This window comes from Rhinolophus ferrumequinum (genome assembly GCF_004115265.2).
Source record: "Rhinolophus ferrumequinum isolate MPI-CBG mRhiFer1 chromosome 5 unlocalized genomic scaffold, mRhiFer1_v1.p scaffold_110_arrow_ctg1, whole genome shotgun sequence".
NCBI classification, from domain to species: domain Eukaryota; kingdom Metazoa; phylum Chordata; class Mammalia; order Chiroptera; family Rhinolophidae; genus Rhinolophus; species Rhinolophus ferrumequinum.
Genome location: NW_022680355.1, coordinates 6,779,961 through 6,800,530, shown reverse-complemented (window position 1 = coordinate 6,800,530; position 20,570 = coordinate 6,779,961). Strand labels below are relative to the sequence as shown.

General features: G+C 39.3%; 1 protein-coding gene across 1 annotated transcript in view; it reads left to right on the top strand.

Moving 5' to 3' along the window:
- The window catches only part of DNAJC1 (DnaJ heat shock protein family (Hsp40) member C1), a 187,563-nt gene extending 167,481 nt beyond the window's left edge, over positions 1 to 20,082 (top strand). The window contains exons 10-12 of the mRNA XM_033100587.1: positions 15,582 to 15,630; positions 16,920 to 17,413; positions 19,884 to 20,082. Coding sequence (XP_032956478.1) covers positions 15,582 to 15,630; positions 16,920 to 17,413; positions 19,884 to 19,952 — 612 coding nt within the window. The 3' untranslated portion in view covers positions 19,953 to 20,082. The remainder of the gene's footprint in view (positions 1 to 15,581; positions 15,631 to 16,919; positions 17,414 to 19,883) is intronic.
- The last annotated feature ends 488 nt before the right edge of the window (positions 20,083 to 20,570 follow it).

The following is a 20,570-nucleotide window of genomic DNA, read 5'->3' as shown; positions in this document are numbered from 1 at the left end:
TTCAATGTATAAGTCTGGAACTTCTGTTAAACTATTGTTAGTATCTTAATCTTTTTAAGGCTGTGAAAGAATTGTTTTCTTAATTGCACTTTCAGATTGTTCATTGATAATATGTAGAAATAGAATAGATTTTTGTGTGTTAGTCTTGTATCCTGTGACCTTGCCAAATGTTAATAGTTTAATAGTTCTGTGGGTACAGAATTCATTAGGTCTGGAATGAATTTTCAGGAGATTCATAGGTGGGAAGTCTGGAGGCACACAAACCATAGATGATATGCCTGAAATCACATAGTGAACAACTTACGTTACATCCTAAAATTACTGTTTTCCCCCTCTTTGTCATACTGTTTCACCCAGATGTCAGATGGACCCTTCTTGCCTCTCAGAGATCTAGAACTAAGTGTCTACGACCACCAATGAGTCCACTTCCTGTGACAGTCTGAACATCTTCCCAGTATCTATGTTAATTCCCAAGGTTTACACTCTTCTTCCCTCACATACCTGCATCTTCGTGTGCCCTATTCGCACTGTGTTATAGTGAGTTTCTCAGAAAGAATCCACTCATACAAAAAGCATTAATGAGCAGGGTGGGTATAGATTAAATGGAGCGTGAAGCTTACCCGATGATCAACATTCCTAGTGATTTTGTAGGGGAAATGGAGGAACGCCTTATAACAAGCAACTGAATGCATACCAGCCGTTCCTGTCACCAGCCAGTGCCCTCTTGGTCATGCCATCCCCGTTGCTTTTCTCCTTTATCCTTTTCCCCTTTCTGTCCCTCCTCCTCTGTCTTCCATTTTCCCCTCACTTTCTCTCTTCCAGAGTAACCCTCAGCCTGTGCTCCAGTTCACACATCTGTGAGGCAGAATAGTTGCTCCTTCCTCTGAAGTCTAGGTGGCAGCTGACACATAGGCCCAGGAGGGCGGTGGGAGCATTATAATCTCTACTTGAAACACTTGCCAGACTGTCCCTTCAACAAAGACAGCTCTATTTCTCAGAAGAATTCTAGAGCCATTTATTAATATTTTTGCCTGCTTATATTCCCCTGTTCAAGGCCCTTGTCCTCCACTTGTCATCTTCTTCAGAGGACACAGCTTAAGGAAGAGCAAACAGAATAGTGGAGAGGAACAAGGTATCTACTTAGCCTGCTGGATCCTTTGAACCCTTGCAAATCAGTAGGGGCACAGATATGGAGAGATCTAGCTGACACCCATTGGGGAAACTGAAGTACAAGGGCTAGAATCTTTAATAAATTCCCCCAGTGGATGATTGGCAATGACTCAGGTAAAGTAGTATAGAATTGTCCTTGAGAGGCAAGGCCAAACTCCCAAACTGTCAATACACAAACCTGTTTTGAATTGCTCCTTCCTTGCTTTAGCTAATACTGATTTAGAAGTAAAAGATTTTTTTAAAAGCAATAAACCATGATTTTCTTTCTTATCAGCATAGTCTAAATTAATTTGAAATCTCTTGAACGAGTATGCAAGGAAATAACCAGATTGGAAGCTCCTTGAGGTGGATAGGGCTAGATCTGTGAGTACACCACTGTTCTCAGTACAGTGGTGCATGGAGTCAGTTCTTAATAAATTTTTGGTAATTGATACGAAGTGCAAGATATTTCAGTAATAATGTCTAATCCATGAATCACAGAATATTTAAACTAAGCATTATTTTGTTTTATGCACAAAGAAGAAAAATAGACAACAGAATTTAAAAGAAAACCTGGTTTTGGTGTCCTCACTCTACCATTTATGGGCTGTAATGATTTTTAGGTCCCCAAATCCCTCGGAGCAACAGTTTCTTCATCTGTGATATCAATTTCACACAATAGTCAGGCAATAAAATGTGATAACATCATGCAAATACTTTGTTAATATGAATCTTTAAACAATTGCTAAGTCACTATAATAATCACTTATTGCAGATGTGAATTCTAGAACAAGATAAAGGATTTGTTCAAGGCTGCAAAGCTAGCTAATGATAGCGTCAGATAATCTGGGAGTAGAGCCCAGATTATCTGACTCTTATTAAAACGACATTGCCCTCTTGGTTTAGCAGAAAGTTGATTTTGAACCCTGCATATAGGGCAGCACCATTCTTTGTTTGCATACTTGATCAAATAGTATCTTTAAAGTGAAATATCTTTGTTTTCTGAGGTGCTGGCCAAAGGAGGCTGAATTGGAGAGCGACGTATTTAATGTCGCAAGACACTGACCAGTTAATATAGCTATACTCCTGAGCAGCTGAACAAGCAGTTGCTCTCCCATATATCCTTTGGATATTTGAAGTACAGAAATAGTCAAGGTCTGATTAAACTCTTAATGAACACTTGAACAAGTCTTCTTTACTGACTCATTCAAGCAAAGCACACTTGCAGATTACATGAAAGCTTTTCTTTATTATATATCTTCCATTTAACATTCTTAATGTATTTTTTCTGGACCCTAGTTAGTGTCCTGTATTACTAATAAATATACTGAGTTTGTAATTTGTACTCATTCATTAGAACCCTGCATGTTAACCCAAGAAGACAGTATTTACATTAAAGGCTAGATCTAATTTGCTAGTTACAATCACATGCAATTTGAATACTATGGATGATTGTATCCATGAAGGAAGTGGTAAAAACTCACATTATAATCTGTGGTCTGGTAATAGCATTATTTTATTATTCTTATAGCAGCATTATTTTATTACTCTTATTTGTTTAACTCCTTCTTAGTGATGTACAGCTTAGAGATGCAGCAAGTCAATAGGCTGGTGAGCCTTGAGCAGATGCTAATAATTGTTAATGTAATTTACAATTCCTTCTTTGTGCTACAAGTTTTGGGAAACCATTTTAAAAAGAGGAGGATGGGTAAATACATGTTGGGTTGTTACAGTATCTCGCTGATGAACTAACAATATCTGCAGGACTATACTGTTATCTGTTGGCAGAAGTATTTTCTCCCACTAAATGGCCATCCTAAGTTACCGATACGGGTAATCAGGAACTTAGTGAAAAGCCCTCTTTAAATGGTTAAGAGGAACACTATTCTTGCCGTGTTTCCCAGAAAATAAGACCAGGTCTTATTCCGTATTTTCCCAAAAATAAGACTGGGTCTTATATTAATTTTTGCTCCAAAAGACGCATTAAGGCGTATTTTCAGGGGATGTCTTATTTTTTCATGAACTACAACAATCCACATTTATTCAAATACAGTCATGTCATCTTCTGGATCATCGTCATAACGTACTAAATTCGTCCATCTGGCTGATGATCTTAACGGGGGTTATTTTCGGGGTAGGTCTTATTTTCGGGGAAACACGGTACTTTTTGTATTTTTCTATCCAGACTGAGAACCCAGAGAAAACTTTGAAAGACACTGGAGAAATGATAAGAATGAACAGCACTGCTTTCTACTAGTTGGAAAGTTCTCGTGTGGTTTATTTAATGTTCAGGTAACAGAGTGCCCTTTATATTTAAAACCTATTGTAGTTCTCAGTTATGTGAGTGCTAAATTCAAACAGAAGGTTGGCCAAAATAAATACACATGAATGAAAATAGTGAACTTCACAGTTACATAATTTTTATTACAAAAGTAACACATCATCAAGCCAGGCAGAATTTGAAAAATATGACTTGAGGTCATCACTAGTAACCAACATTTATTTTCTGAGTTATCTGAGGATGCCAGGACTATGAAAATATACTTCATATAGCTCACAAAATTGGAAAATTCCTCTGTATATTGAGTAGAAATGTGCCACCATGTAACTGTCCACTGGTCTTAACACCATATGGAATATAATTTTCATTTTTCTAATTTAATTTTCTGTTACTTTCATCAGTGTTTTCACTAGAGGAATGAAACCTATTTTAGATTTTTTTCATTCACTCAGCCCTAACCCATATGTCCCAGACTAAATCATATGGTCCCTATTTCATGAGTTTTAAAGATAAAATTACACATGACTGTATTAAGAGGAATCATAAAGTGTTTTCTGCTTTGAATCAGAGCATGATGAAACAAATATCCCCACAATTCTACAATCCATGTGAGTGTTAATACACATGTGTATCCAGTGTTATCCAAAAGCCCACCCAACGTGGAAACCCGTAACATTTGTTTAGATACTGAAGAAGAAGAAAAGCCTCAACTATGTGAGACCTGTGTAGGAATATGTCTTCTCCCAACAAAAAGCCACGGGGAAAAAACTTCTTTTTTTTACTATCATTGTACTTACTATGTACTGTACATAATTGTTTGTGTTGTTTTTATATGACCAGCACCACAGTAGGTTTGTTTATACCAGCAGCAGCATCACAAACATGAGTAATGTGTTGCAATACGACTTTATGACGGCAACAATGTCACTATGCAAAAGGAATTTTTCAGCTACATTATAATCTTATGGGGTCACCACTGTATGTTAGTCAGTTGTTGACTGAAACATCATTATGCAGCACATGACTGTATGTCAACTTACAGAACTCTTACTAAGTCCAAGAGGTTGGTATGTATAGGGTGAAAAAATCTTAAATGTAGCTTGTCATAAAGTTACATTGTCTTCTTAATGTAACTTCTGTAATTGAACATAATATAAAAACAGAAAGAGAAGCTGAAAAATTCATTATGGAACATGTGAGAAAAATAACCCTAAACATTTCAAGAGTAAATTGGCACCCATTTTACTGAAGTCATCTAGATGTATAGAGAGATAAAGATTTGATAATGACCTTGTCATCTGTGTTTGCAGATGACATGATATTTTTTACAAAAAAAAAAACTTAGGAAAAAAAAATACCTTTTAGAACTTATAACTATTTCAGTAAATTTGCAGAATAAAAAAATCAAAAATAAGTTGTGCTTCCATACACCAAAAAGGACTATCAGAAATTAAGAAAACAATCCCATTTACAAGAGCATCGAAAAGAATAAAATACTTAGGAATAAATTTAACCAAGAAAGTGAAAGATCTGCTTGCTGAAAACTATGACATTGATGAAAGAAATTGAAGAGGACACAAATAAATGGAAAGATAATCCATGTTCATGGATTGGAAGAATTAATATTGTTAAAATATCTATACCTACTTACCCAAATGATCTACAGATTCAATGCAAATCCTATCAAAATTCCAATGGCATTTTTCACAGAAAAAGAACAAAGAATCCTAAAATTAGTGTGGAACCAAAAAAGATCCCAAACAGCCAAAGCAATCTTGAAAAAGAACAAAGCTGGAAGCATCATGCTCCTTGGTTTTAAAATATATTACAAAACTATATTAATCAGTATGGTATTGGCATGATAACAGACACACAGATCAATGGAACAGAATACAAAGCCAGGAAATAAACCCAGGCACGTATGGTCAATTAGTGCATGACAAAGGAGCCAAGAATATCCAGTGAGGAATAGACAACCTCTTCATTAAATGGTATTGGGAAGATTGCACAGCCACATGCAAAAGAGTGAAACTACAGCACTCTCTTACACCATACACAAAAATTAACTCAAAATGGATTAAAGATTTGAATGTGAGACCTGAAACCATAAAACTCCTAAAAGAAAATGTAAGTGGTAAGCCCCTTGACATCAGTCTTGGCAGTGATTTTTTTTTCTATTTGACACCAAAACAAAGGCAATAAAAGCAAAAATAAACAAATAGGACTACGTCATATTAAAAAGCTCTGCACCGCAAAAGAATGTCAACAAAATGAAAAGGCAACTTATGGAGTAGGGGGGAAATTGCAAACCACATATTTCAGTAAGGGATTGATATCCAAAATATATAAGGAATTCCTACAACTCGATAACCCCCCAAAAAAACTTTTTTTTTAACAGCAAAAGAACTAAATAGACTTTTTTCCAAAGAAGATATGCAAATGGCAAATAGGTATATGACAAGGTACTCAATATCACAAATCATCAGAGAAAGGCAAATCAAACCCACAATGGGATCACTTCACACCTGTTAGGATGGCTATCATCAAAAATACAAGAGATAATAAATGCTGAAGAGGATGTAGAGAAATGGGAACCCTTATACAATGTTAGTGGGAATGTAAATTGGTGCAGCAGCCACTATGGGAAACACTATGGAGGTTTCTCAATAAATTAAAAATAGAATTACCGTATGATCTGTCAGTTGCACTTCTGCATATTTATCCAAAGGAAACAAAATCATTACCTCGGATTAAATTTTGTAAAATTTTATTTATACTATTCAACTATATAGTATAGTTTTATAGTTATTTATAATATATTGTATTAAATTGCATTTTGTAAACAATAGCACATCAGCTAGCATTATTCGCAATAGCCAAGGCATGGAAACAACCTTAGTTGTCAACAGATGAGTCCATAAAAAAAATATGTAATGCGTATACAATGTAACACAATTCAGCTCCTAAAAAATCAGGCTCATAGAAATTGTAGAAAAGTTGTTGTCTAGGTCTGGGGGAATAGAGAAAATAGGGGGTTAGTAAAAGGGTACAAACTTGCAGTTATAAATGAATGAGGTCTAAGGATCTAATGTATAACTTGGTGACTATGGTTGATAACACTATTGTATAACTGAAATTTTTTATGACAGTAAAACATTCTCACCAAAAAAAAAAAAAAAAAAGTGAGGTAATGCATGTGTTAACTTGACTGGGGGTGGGAATCTTTTTCGTGTATGTGTCAAGTTATCACATTTTACACTTATAATTTTGTCAATTATATCTTTTTTTAAAAGATAAATTGGCACCCAAGTAATTGAAATCATCTAGCTAATCTAGCTATAGGAAATAGATTTGGCAATGGCCATGCTCACTGAAAGTTGACTTCCCTTCCTGCAGTGGCATGCTATTGTACTCAGAAACACCCTAGTCACTGAGCTTTATGTTAGGCCATCGCTTATCTGGAAACTTCTTAACCTGCTCAGAATCATAAATTATCTATTAAAGATGCCAAACCTGCCCCCTAGACAGAAATGTTTTGCCATTGTTATCATATGCATGCCTCCTCCTGAGACCAAAAGTAATGAAAAGGACAGAAATTCTCAAGAAATAAAGGATCACTTGCAGTTATATTGTTATACAACCATATTATAGCATCAGGACTTGACCAAGAGGCTAGAATATTAAAGTAATTACTGGCCCACATAGAATTGGAAAATGGACCAGTTATGTTTTCCTTCTTTCTAAAAAGTTTTAAGTTGCCTTTTAAGTGAAAGAAAAACAGAATTCAAAGATGACTATAATGAGACTCCATTAGTTTCGTTGACACTGAGAATCTGAAGGGCTCACATCATCAACCTGGCTAATACCATTCACCCCACCCTCGTGATTCCCTGAGACTCTGCCCCACCCAACTTGTGGGCCCACTCAAGCCCCTTCCTGTGGCTTTTCCATACAAATGGCCTGTCTTGGCTTATTCTGTGGAATTTCTCAAAATCTCTCAAAGGTTCACAAACCCCAAAACAGCATCTGACCTCAGTGTGCCCCATGCCTCTTGCTAAGCAGCCCGAATCCTGGCACTACTGGCATCCAGCCTGAATTTGCAGCTTAGCGCCTCCTAGGCACCTCCAAGCTCAGCACAAGTAGCAGGGCACAGCTGACATTGGCCTGCAGCAGAGCCCCTCACAAGAGGTAACAGAACCATCATACCCAGTGGCCAGCTTCAGACCAAGCCATAGCACCACCCAGCTGCCTGCACAGACAACATACCCAAAAGGCAGACTAAGCAGGCACCAGAGCCCCGCTAAAGCAAATCCAGCTCCATAGGGTCAGCCCCTGCACAACAGCTGCTCCACTATAGTCATGGCCAGTTCTCACAACCAATCAGCCTAAAGGTCAGTCCCTCCCACTGATGTGCCAACTGCAATAAAGACTTAACTACAACAGGAGGGCACACAAGGGAAGCATCTGGAGCACATGGTTCAGGGGACCAGGGAGAGAGACTATGCCACTGAGCCCCACCAGACACCTACTACATAAAGCCACTATACAAAGACCGGGAGACATAGCAGCTACCTAATGCATAGAAACAAACACAGAGAGGCAGCCAAAACGAGAAGACAAGAAACATGTCCCAAATGGAAGAACAGAACAAAGCTCCAAAAAAAGAACTAAACAAAATGGTAGAAAAGCAATCTACCAGATGCAGAGTTCAAAACACTGGTTATAAGGATGGTCAGGGATTTCAGGGAGATAGATAACAGAGAGATAGATAACATAAAAATGGATATAAAAAATTTAAAACAAATGAAGAATACAATAACTGAAATGAAGACTACTTTAGAGGGATTAGATGAAGCAGAGGATTGAGTCAGCAATTTGGAACATTAGGTAACAAAATATCCAATCAGAACAGCAAAAAGAAAAAATCAAAAAAAAAAAATGAGGACAGTTTAAGGGGCCTCTGGGACAACATCAAGCGTACCAACATTTGCATCATAGGGGTACCAGAAGGAGAAGAGAGAAAGCAAGGAATTGAAAACCTATTTGAGGAAATAAATGACAGAAAACTTCCCTAACCTGGCAAAGGAGATAGATACACAAGCCCAGAAAGCACAGAGTCCCAAACAAGATGAAACCAAAGAGGCCAACACTAAGACACAACATAATTAAAATTCCAAAGTTTAAAGACAGAGACTCTTAAAAGGCACAAGAGAAGGGCAGTTTGATACCTACAAGGGAGCTCCCATAAGACTGTCAGGTGATTTCTCAATAGAAACTTTGCAGACCAGAAGGGATTGGCAGGAAATATTCAAAGTGATGAAAAGCAAAGACCTACTACCAAGACAACTCTACCCTGCAAAGCAATCATTTAAAATTGAAGGAGAGATAAGGAGCTTCCCAGACAAGAAAAAGGTAAAGGTGTTCATCACCACCAAGCCAGTATTGTAAGAAATGTTAAAGTTTTTTAAAAAGAAGAAGAAAAAAGACAATACAAATAATAAAATGGCAATAACTACATATCTATCAACAATTACTTTAAATGTAAATGGATTAAATGCTCCAATTAAAAGACAAAGGGTGACTGGTAAGAAAACAAGACCCTTACATATGCTGCCTACAAGAGACTCACTTCAGATAGACACATACACATACAGAAAGTATAAGATATTTCATGAAAATGGAAAAAAAAATGGGGTTACAATACTTATACCACATAAAATAGACTTTAAAATAAAGGCGATACCAAGAGACAAGGACCCAGTAATTATGGGTAGTTATCCAAAGAAACCAAAACACAAATTCGAAAAGACATATGCATCTATATGTTCATTGCAACATTATTTACAATAGCAAAGATACGGACACAACCTAAGTGTTCATCTATAGATAACTGGATAAAGAAGAAATGGTACATATATACAATGGAATATTAGCCATGAAAACAAAATCTTGACATCTGCAACAATTTGTTTGGACCTAGAGCATATTATGCTAAATGAAATAAATCAGAGAAAGACAAATACCGTATGATTTTATTTATATATGGAATCTAAAGAACAAAATAAAACAAACAAACATAGATTCAGAGAACATTTTGATGATTGCCAGATGGGAGGGTGGTGGGTGAATGGGTGAGAAGGTGAAGGGATTAGAAAGTACGAATTGGTAGTCACAAAACAGTCGTGGGGATGTGAAATACAGTATGGGGAATATAATCAATAATATTGTAATGACTATGTATGGTGTTAGATGGGTACTAGATTTATTGGGGTGATCTCTTTGTAAGTTATATAAATGTCTAATCATGTTGTGCACCTGAGACTAATAATATTGTATATGTCAACTGTAATTGAAAAATAAAAATGATTTTAAAAAGAAAGAAGAAATACATCAATCATCTAACCTTCCACCTTAAGACACTGGAAAAAAGAATATCAAACTATACTTACAGCAAGCAGAAGAAAGAAGTAATAAAAAGTAGAGCAGAAATTAATGAAAGAGAAGGTAGTTATTTTTCTAATAGAGATAGATGAAATGGATGAATTCCTAGAAAGACACAAACCACTAAAACTGAATCAAGGAGGAATAGACCTATAACAAGACATTTAATTAGTAATTAAAAACCTACCCACAAAGGAAAGCCCAGGCCCAGATGGCTTCACCACTGAATTCCTCCAAACATTTAAAGAATACCAGTACTTCACAAACTTTTCCAAAAAACAAGGGGGTGATACCTCCTAACTCATTTTTTTAAAGACAATATTATTACCCTGATACCAAACCAGACAAAGATACGATGAGAAAACTACAAACTAATAATTCTTATGAATATGGATGCAAAAATCCTCAACAAAATAACAAATCAAATGCAGTAACTTATAAAAATAATTATACACCCTCCTAAAGTGGGATTTATACCAAGAATGAAAGACTGATTCAACATCTGAAAATTAATGTAGCTACATCATATCATAGAATAAAAACACAAATATCACAAGATCATCTCAGTAGAAGTATTTGACAAAATCCAACACCTTTGTATGACACTCACCTAATTAGGAATGAAAGGGAAGTGCCTCAACCTGAGCATCTACTTTAGTAGACCTACAGTTAACATACTGCTTATTGTACTGAGATCAGGAACAAGACAATGTCTGCTCTCACCACTTCTGTTCAACATTGTACACGAGGTTCTAGCCAGTACAGTTAGGCAAAAAGAAATAAGATTAGAAAGGAAGAAATAAAACTGTCACTATTTGCAGATAACATAATTTTATATATACAAAATCTAAGGAATTCACTAAAAAACTATTGGAACTAATGAGTTCAGCAAGGTTTCAGGATGTTTATCAATTTGGAAAAATCAATTTTATATTTATATATTTGCAATGAATAACCGGAAAATGAAATTGAAATAATTTCATTTACAATAGCATCCAAAAAAAAAAAAAGGAATAAATTTAACCAAAGAAGTACAAACTTTAAAATTTACAAAACATTGTAGAAAGAAATTGAAGATCAAAATTAATGGGAAAATATTGCCTATTCATGGATCAGAAGACTTAATATTGTCAAATGGCAGTATTCCCCTAAATGTAAGAGCTAAAACTATAAAACTGTTACAGGAAAACAGAAGGTTAAGTCTTCAAGACCTTGGATTTCACAAAGCATTCTTAGATATGACACCAACAGAACAAGCAACCAAAAAATTTTTTTTATCAACTGTACCTTATCAAAGTTAATTTTTATGCTTCACAAGACACCATTAAGAAAGTAAAAAGAAGGAGCACCCTTCTAGTTGCTAGATGGAATAATTCCTAATTTATGAATCGCTTAATTAAAGCCAATTAGAGCTTCAAAAAAAAAAAAGTAAAATGACAACTCACAGAATGGAAGAAAATATTTGCAAATTATTTATCTGATAAAAGACTTGTATCCAGAAAAATGTAAAGAACTTCCACAACTCAATAATAAGAAGAGAAATCACCCAAATAAAAAATGGACAAAGGATTTGAATTGACATTTCTCCAAAGAAGATATACAAATGGCCAATAAACACGTGAAAAAAATGCTCAATATCATTAATCATTAGGGAAATGCGCATGAAAACCACCAGATACCACTTCACACCCACTCTGCTGACTAGAATCAAAAAGTTGGATGATAATGTTAGCTGAAATGTAGAGAAATCAGAAGCCTCATACTCTGCTAGTGTGAATGTAGAATGCTGCAGCCATTTGGAAAGTTAAACATAGTTACCATATGATTTAGCACTTTTACTCCTAGGTATGTACCCAAGATAAATGAAAACACACAAAAATGTACACAAATGTTTATAGCAGCATTATTCATAATAGCCAAAGATGGAAATAACACAAATGTTTATCAACTGATGGATAAACAAAATGTGGTCTATCCATACAATGGAATATTATTCAGCAATAAAAAGGAATGAAGTGCTGATGTATACTACATTTTAAATGAACCTGGAAAGCATTACCCTAAGAGATAGAAGCCAACCACAAAAATCCACATGTTATATGATCCCATTCATATAAAAGCCCAGAACAGGGAAACCTGTAGAGACAGAGGTAGATTAGTGGTTGCTGGGTTAGGGGTAAGTGGTGGGGGGGGGAGGACGGGGGATGATTGCTCAAGCATGCAGTGGTTCTTTCTGAAGTGAGGAAAATATTTGAAATTGGCTATGATGATGGTTGCACATATCCAACTATACTAAAAAACATTGAATGGTACACTTTAAGTGGGTGAATTAATATGCTGTGAATTACATCTCAATTAGGTTATTAAAAAAAGAACAAGGGAGATCTTATACTAGCGTAACCTCCAAAATATTTTATTTAAAAATAAAGATGCAGGAGGGGAAAAAGAATTACTGCATTTCTTGTATGTGGTGGTAGTTACATCAATCTATAAATGTGTTAAAATTCATAGAATTGTAAAGAGAAAACAATAAAATATTTTAAAATACAGCAGAAATTGACAGAGGAGAGGGATTAATTGTCACCAGAGTTACTAGTCCTGAGGGTAGACATCAGGGAAGTCTTCAAGAAGAAAGACACATGTGAGAGCCCCTGGAATGCTTTGGCTCCGGACAGATATTTAAGGAGAGGTTTGCGGAAGAAAGCAAAATCATTTCAGACGATGTTAATAATAGCCAAAAGTACAGGGTTGGGAATTTCTGACTATCTGGGGAGCATTAATTGTTTAGTTCTGCTGAAAGGAAGGATACATACAGGATAGAGAATAGAACCAGATTGTAGATTTCCTTGCATGTCTGGTTCAGAATTGAACACTTTTATTATATAGTTAATGACCTAGCAAAGGTATTTGATCATAACTCTGCTTTGGGGATATTAGTCTATGAGAACTAAGTAAGTTGGAGACTAGTTAGAAGGCTGATACATTAGTTCAGTCAGGTGAGAATGAAGGACTAATATAGGTAGTGGAGGTCAGAGAGAGAAGGCACCAGATGGGACCCATATTACGAAGAACATGGTAGCTGGTTGGGGAGGGAGGGAAAGTCCAAAAACTGACTCAGGTTTGGAGCCCAAGTGATGGGGTAATAGTACTATTAAGGAAAGAAGGAAAAGCAGAGAAGTTGATGAGTTCAGTCTGGGATTTGTTTAGTTTGTGGAGCTCTAAATCAGATGCATGGCAGCTGGAGGGAAGCCATGTAGTATAGCAGAAAGAGCATTTGGCCTATTTCATCTACAGAATAAAGAGATTTGGATTTGAAAGGCAGTATTTATAGTGATTGAGAGCAAAGGTTTTGGAGACGAATTTCCTTGGGTTCAGCTACACGCTAGCCTTTTAATCTTAGATGTGTTATTTATTCTCTCGGGGCTCAGATAATAATATAAAATGCGAATAATAATTATGTATCTACCTAATACGGCTGCTGTGAAGACACACACACACAACAGACACATTTAGAACAATGCCTGGTCCATAGTAAGCTTATTGTTATATAGATGAAGTATAGATGAAGTCCTTTTCGGAACTTCATGATCTATTGTGTTACATGGTCAGTTTCTGTCAGCCTGGCATTCCAAGCGAGAGGTTGGGACGAGGGTATAGTTAATCATTTCTTTTGCAAAGATAGTGTTGAACAGATGGCATGAGATGCCAAAGAAGGAAAAAGAAACAACATGAATTGCAAGGACAGAATGTTGTACCTTATATTAGGGAGGAAGAGGGAGGAGCATATAGGAGGGGCCAGTGAAGGAACATTCAGAGAAAGAGGGAAAACTAGGAGATACTTTCGTGAAAGCCACATGGAATAGAAAAGACAGCTTAAGGGAAGATAGTCTTCTAAAGTAGAGACCACTAGAGCTAAGCTTGAAGGTTTATGGGATATAGCTGATGGACAGAAGTTCAAGATGAAAGCAAAGGAAATTAATTGATAGAGCATAGTTCTGTGAGGATTCAAGAAGAAGGAGGAGGATTCCTTTCTTTGAACTGGGATAAAAGAAGGGAAGGCTATAGGATGATACAGTGGAATTTGGAGTTGGGAAGGTTGGATCTCAGGGAAGCTCATGTTGGATAACTTGAATTTTTTTCCCCGCATAAAATAGGAAGTGAGGTCATCTGGAAATAGGAAGGTAGGGAATAAAATGAAAGCATGTTTCTAAGCAGCTTTAAATATTTTCTTTAATTCCTCCCTTTGTATGAATGGAAAACAAATGATCCATGTCAATTATAATAGGTAATATTTACTGAGCCTTCAATATCTGCCAGCTATCTTGCTAAGAGCTTAAATCCCTAACAGGCAAATAATAGTAGTAGTATTACTCCCATATTGCAGAAGTTAATGCTTGAGACAGAAAAGATTGGAAACTGCTCAAGGTACCTAGCTAATAGATGGGACCACGATTCAAATGCCAGATCTGCCTAACTCTGCGTTCTTCACCATCTTGCTTTTCTAAGGTTTTACTTTCAAATTTCATTAAAGCAGTAAAATACTGGTTCAAGAATATACAGGAATTAGTCTGATAGGATATATATAAAGTATAGGAAACTAGTCCATTTAGACAATGGAAAATAATAATAAAGTTAACATTTTTAATTAATGGAAAAAAGGATGGCTTGTTCGATAAATGCATTGGGGCGATGAATCAGGCATTTGTAAATTTTTTAATTAATTTTGATCCCATACTTTAAAATACATATAATAGAAATCAGAACAGTGGTTGTCTACAGCAGAAGGGTTGAGATTGACTTAGGGGCATGAGAGAACTTCCTAGGGTAATACGTGTTCTATAATTTTATCAGAATGTTGGTTACATGGGTTTGGGGAGGTTTTTGTTTTGGGGATTTTTTGTTGTTTTTTTGGGTCAAAACTCATTGAATTGTAGATTTAAAATCTGTACATTCCACTCTGTGTAAATTTTATCTCAATTTTTAAAAAGCGAAATCTATATGTAGATCTTCAAGAAACTGTTAAATGAAAAAAAAAAGCTATAGAATGAGACACACAATATAATACCATTTATATAGAGAGAAAAAAGAAATTGCCACAGAACAAAATTATCTCTGTGGATCCACACTCTTGTATGTGAATGTCTCATGGTTCTTGGGTCCAACTGCCCTATTCTACTAATAAATTCTTCTTCTGGTGTCTTATGTGTTTATAGGGTACAAAGTCTTTCAAGGGTGCAAAGAAAAGGAAAGACTTTTATATTAAAACATCATTAGCTTAAGAGTAAATTTCCCCAGTTTATAATATTCTTTGGTACGATACTCTCCAGTGAAGAAAGATATTCTCTTTCAGGAAATTCTAACTAAAAAATATGACTTGTTTATGTAATGATTTGAGGCCAGTGTATTTTAAGAGGCAGCCTACTACAATGGAACTGTCATTGAACTAGAAGTACGTAGTTTGGGGATCTGAGTTCTGGTTCTGACTTTCCCACTGGTTAAATGACTTACTCCAAAGTACCCATCTGATGTCTCTGAGCTTCAGTTTCCTTGTTGGTGCAATAAATGGATTGGACTGATGATTGAGGATCCTTCCAGGCCTAAGATTCAGTAAACGCTGTTCATTCACACGGACCTTATATGAAATAGGTCACTTGAGCTACAGCACGTATGTGGAAAGTAAGATTTTCTTTGTTTTTATATTTTGAAACAGGTGACAACCAAAGCCAAGCAACTGAAGGATTCAGTTACCTGCTCGCCAGGTGAGTTAACACTACCTCACTCCATTAATCTAAAGCGTTTTTTTCCAAATAAATCCCTTTTTATAACAACTTTAAATACTATGGTGGTGTAGCTTTGCCCAGTGAACTCTACTGGTCATATCTCTACAAGGGGCACCAACGAGCACACACAGACCTGCACATACAGTGGGTGTTGAGATGTATTTAATAAGTTTAAAGAACTATAAAAACCTTGTTGTTCTCTAGTACTAGGGGGTGGGGGCCACAGGGGAGGCTGGTCTGTGCACCACACAAATGCCCTGTGTGCAGTTTCCCCCGCCATCTCCACACAGACCTGTCCTTCAGAACAGACAGCAGCAGCTCTCCCAAGAATCTGTTTCTCCAAATCTGTTTCCTCCAAGCCTAACTGGAATTTTGTTAGCATCTCCATACTGTTTGCTTGGAACCAGAAAGTAAGAAAATGCCTCCTAAACCTTCCAACTTAAATACAGGTCCCAGGGAGAGTAACGCAGGTGAGTAAAATCTGAGATCTCCAAACGTCATCGCCAGGAAGGAGTCAACTTGGGGTTCTGCAGCCTTTAGGGAAGAGGGCATCCCCAGGTTCCTTTTCTATCAATAATTTCCCTGCGCATGGAGACAGCTACAGGGAAGGGGCTGTTCATGGGAAAGAAGTGGGCCTTCAAAACCTTTTCCAAAATGTATTCTGGAAAGGCAGAGGATTGTAGCACAGAGGGCAGACGTGGGTCTGACTGGAGCATTGGGGGAGGGGGTGAAAAGTGGTGTGAAGAGCACAGGAAATGTGTAGGAGAGCGTGTAAGGGTGTCTGTGAGACGGCAGCTGTGGCTGGGAGACCAGCTGCTTTGCCCTTTGCTGTGGGGCCATGAGATGCACAGGCAAGTAGAGAGCAGGTCCCACCAGTGTCCACGTCACCCGCAGAGGGTGACCCGGCATAAGGTGTGACAGGTCATGTTAGTCGTGCTAATGGAATTAATAACAACTCTGAGTTGTGAAGAAGAACCTTCCTTACCTACACAGTAGCAGGTTATTCCTTCTCAGCGAGATCTCTGCGTTCTTTGATCACAGCCCGGTTCTGCCTGCAGGGCTGCCCCGCAGAGCAGGGAGGAGGCAGGACTGGGTTCCTATCCCACCCACGGCTGGGGCCTCGGTCAGGTTCAGGTCGTGACACCTGTCCTAGAACAGGGTGAAAGCTAAGTGAAATGACGGGGAATGCCTCGTGCACTGTCTGCTGTGGGGGAGGCAGCTGCTGTCGCTCGTCGCCCTTCATCTGTGCGCTGTGCCCTTTCTCACAGGAATGGTGAGACTCGCTGAACTCAAAGCAACAGCTCAGAATCCCAGGCCCATCAAGGCCACCGCGGCCCTGCCCGATGACATCATCACCCAGCGGGAGGACCCAGCCGAGCAGGCCGAAGAGGTAGAGGAGGAGGAGGAGGAAGAGGAGGAGGAGGAAGAGGAAGAGGAGGAGGAGGAGGGAGGCGACAGCGAGGAGCAGGACGCGGCCGCAGACCGCGGGCCGAGGCGGCGCAGGCCAGCCCGGCTGCCCGAGGCGCCGGCTAAGGCGGAGCCCGGGGAGAAGCTCCGTGGGAAGAGGCAGAAGGACTTCGCTGTATCGGAACAAAACGCATCCAGCGACGAGGAGGGCCAGAAGAGGGAGAGAAGTCGCCCTGCAGAGCTGCCGTGGACTCAGAGTCAGCAGAAGCTTCTGGAATTAGCATTACAGCAATACCCAAAAGGATCCTCTGACCGCTGGGACAAAATAGCCAAATGTGTCCCGTCCAAGAGTAAGGTGGGTGAGGCGGGACCGGACCCTCCGCACTGGGTGTAGAATCCCACTGAAGTGGCTGCAGCCAGTGCTGCCTGACTGCTCTCGTCTTACTGGTATCCTTCTGTCTCCAACTGTCCACTCCATCTCTCCTTTACCAGTTACCTTCCCGTGTGTCCCCTGAAAGCCTTGGAATCTGTGCGCTCTGTTGATTAGTGCGTACAAAGGGGGTCAAGAGTCTAAGCTGGATCATTATACAGACGAGGTAGTTGTTCTCAGAGAAAATGCCATGCACGGGACATAAGTCTCACCCTCAACCACCCTGCCAGGCCCTGGAGCATTCGCTCTACTCGAGTGGCAGTTTGAGAGAAGCCCTGGGTGGCTCAGCAGTGTCCTTGTCACTGTGAGGGAGCAGTGGCAGGTCCTCCATAACCATGGGGAGCTCCCTCTTACCAGAATGAGTAGTCACTGTCTCAAAATCACCAGCCCGTCTGGGTCTGTGATGAGCCTTTAACCAGGGGGATGTGTGTCACAGACACTTGCCCTGATCACCAGCAGGACTCACTCTAGTTGACCAGAGACCCTGGAGGCAGACTGGTGCCCTCTGTTGCCTGGACTGTTTATAATAGACTCTCCTCCCCGTTGACAGCTCTTCGTACCTGCTTAAATACATATGCACTTAGTTCTCACGTGAAAACTCAGACGGGCGGCAGGATGGGTGTCCCTGTGCAAAGCACGCCCACAGGGTCCGTCTCCTGCTCAGCCAGAGAGGAGCTGCCCCTCACAGCACAGCCTTTGCCCCTCGGCCCTTTCCTGACACGCAGTCTCCGGGGCTGCTTTCCTCATAGCTGGACTCTTAGTCTGAAGCACCAGGAACACCGAGAAATCAAAAGAACAATCTCTTCTGCCTTCTGCACCTATCACTCAGTAGCCTCTGGGCACATTCCTGTTCATTTACATTCTTTTTTTTTTTTTAATTGAAATTCAATGTTAGAAAATCTAGCTTGTGGCCATGAATGTCCCTGTGTGCACAGGTCTACTTATCTATCACCTACTTTAAAATGAGGAGGTCGAGAATTCCCGGGGAGCAAAATAAAACCATTAGCAGTTGATCTATTTGAGAAACACTGGTTTGCCAGAAGTAATTCCTTCCCCTGAATTTCTCCGGCATCTGTCAGGACACACACATTTGTCGTGTGTGGTGACTTGACATAGGTTTCAAATGAAGGAGCTGGAGCTCTGGGTTCCTATGGATAGAACTCTCAATCTCATTGCCTTGGAAACCTTCCTGTTTCAACGGGAATCGGCAGCACTTTCATTGTCGTGCAGAAGTTCCATTTAAGCCTTGATATTGGAACCAGGTCCCCGAGAGGTGGCCTGCATGCTTGTCTGTTGTGGAGTGACTCCCTGTAGGGGGCCTGCGAGTCCCCGGGGAAGCCTGGGCCTGGAGGAGAAACCGGTGCCGGAGGCACATGCGGGCTGCTGCTCAAAGCTCAGGGCCCGCCTGTCCTCGACGTGAGGTGCTGGGACTGGCCACGTCCATGTCATGCGCTAGGCAGCACCCACGGGCAGCAGAGCCATTAAGGAAAGGCCTCTGGGGACGCAGAAAAGGCACTTCTTATACTCACAACACGACCAAGCTAAAATCCTAGGAAGAGAACAAACATCAACTCTGTGTCCAAGGCAGCTGATAAAATCATCTGCTATAGAGCAGACATCAGTTTGCTCTCACCTTAAGTTAGTCAAGGATTACAGTGCCCTTGAGCCCGGTGTTTTTTAGAGACAAATGGATTTTGGAAAGTACCTTGTGATAACCATGAGAGTCGCAAGGCCCCTAAGCTGGATTACCCCCTCTGAAGTATTACCCCGTCTGCTTCCGTCATGAGTCCTCCCGCAAGGGGTGATGGGCAGGCAGCTGGGATCTGAAGCTGGCAGCTCTGTACCTGTCAGGCTGGAAGGTTGAGGTGAGGCTTGGACGAGCAGGAGGAGCTCCGCACACTCCCTGTGGGTGTCCCGTGGGGCTGGGCCGACGTGGCAGGTCCCAGCAGCCCTTAGGGAGAGGCAAACCCAAAGGAGAATAATATTGTGGACACCAGGCCTCAAATTTTTTAGTTTCTCTGAAGTGACATGTGATGGCATAGTGAAATGTTAAAAATGATAATTATAGTTAGCAAGTTGAAATTCATAATCGTAACGACAGTAGGCGTCACTAACAGCTGCCACTGGCCTCTCACCCCAGCGGTTCACAAGTTCACCGCACACCGTAGGCTGGATGCCCAGCTGCCTGCCGCCTCGCACCTGTCTGGCCTCGTCTGCCTGTGACTGGCTGTACTCACCTGGGAAGTTGTAGGCAGATTCTGTGCAAAGGGAATGGATGCGAGACTCACATTAGCACAAGGCACAGCGAACAAGCAGGCCCCACACACTTACCCCATGAAGGTCACACTGATTTGTGGACGTAATTGTTTTCACCTCTCTTTTTCTCTTCCTACAGGAAGACTGTATCGCTAGATACAAGTTGCTGGTTGAACTGGTCCAAAAGAAAAAACAAGCTAAAAGCTGAATATTCTGGAAGATGATGTTCACCTTCATTTTCCAAAATGATCGTTTTAAAACTCTTATGCAGAAATTTGCATTTTGTACCTCAGTATTTCTATACATCATGTGCCTTAGCAAAAAAAAATAAAATTAAAAATTGAAAAGAAATATTGTGCTATATTGTTTAAACAAATGCTGTGTGAAAGGAGAAAAAAGGATTGGGGTATTTTACAGATTGTTTTCTCTTTACTGCAAAGTTTACTTTCACAGGGAACAAAATGAATAGTGCTTTCAAATAATCACGCAAGTATATGATTTTAAAGGAACATATGAGTGGACTAATGTGTAAGAAGGAAAACTTAATGTGTGTCTGACCAAAGAACTCCCAGCTAATGAGTTTATTGGTAGCAGAAGGCAGGTGCCTAGGGAAGGTAATATCACTACTTTGTACTATTAATTTTAATTGAACTCTTCTTTATTGTTTGTGTTTGAGCTGTCACCGTCAACTTTGCATTGCTGTTGAAATCTGTCATTTGCTCGGGCTTGGAAATAGCTTCCTGAGTGCAAACTGCCAAAACTTGAAAACCATTCAGATCACCCGAACACATTTAAGGGAAGTGAGTTGATAAAATATCTGGAAAGA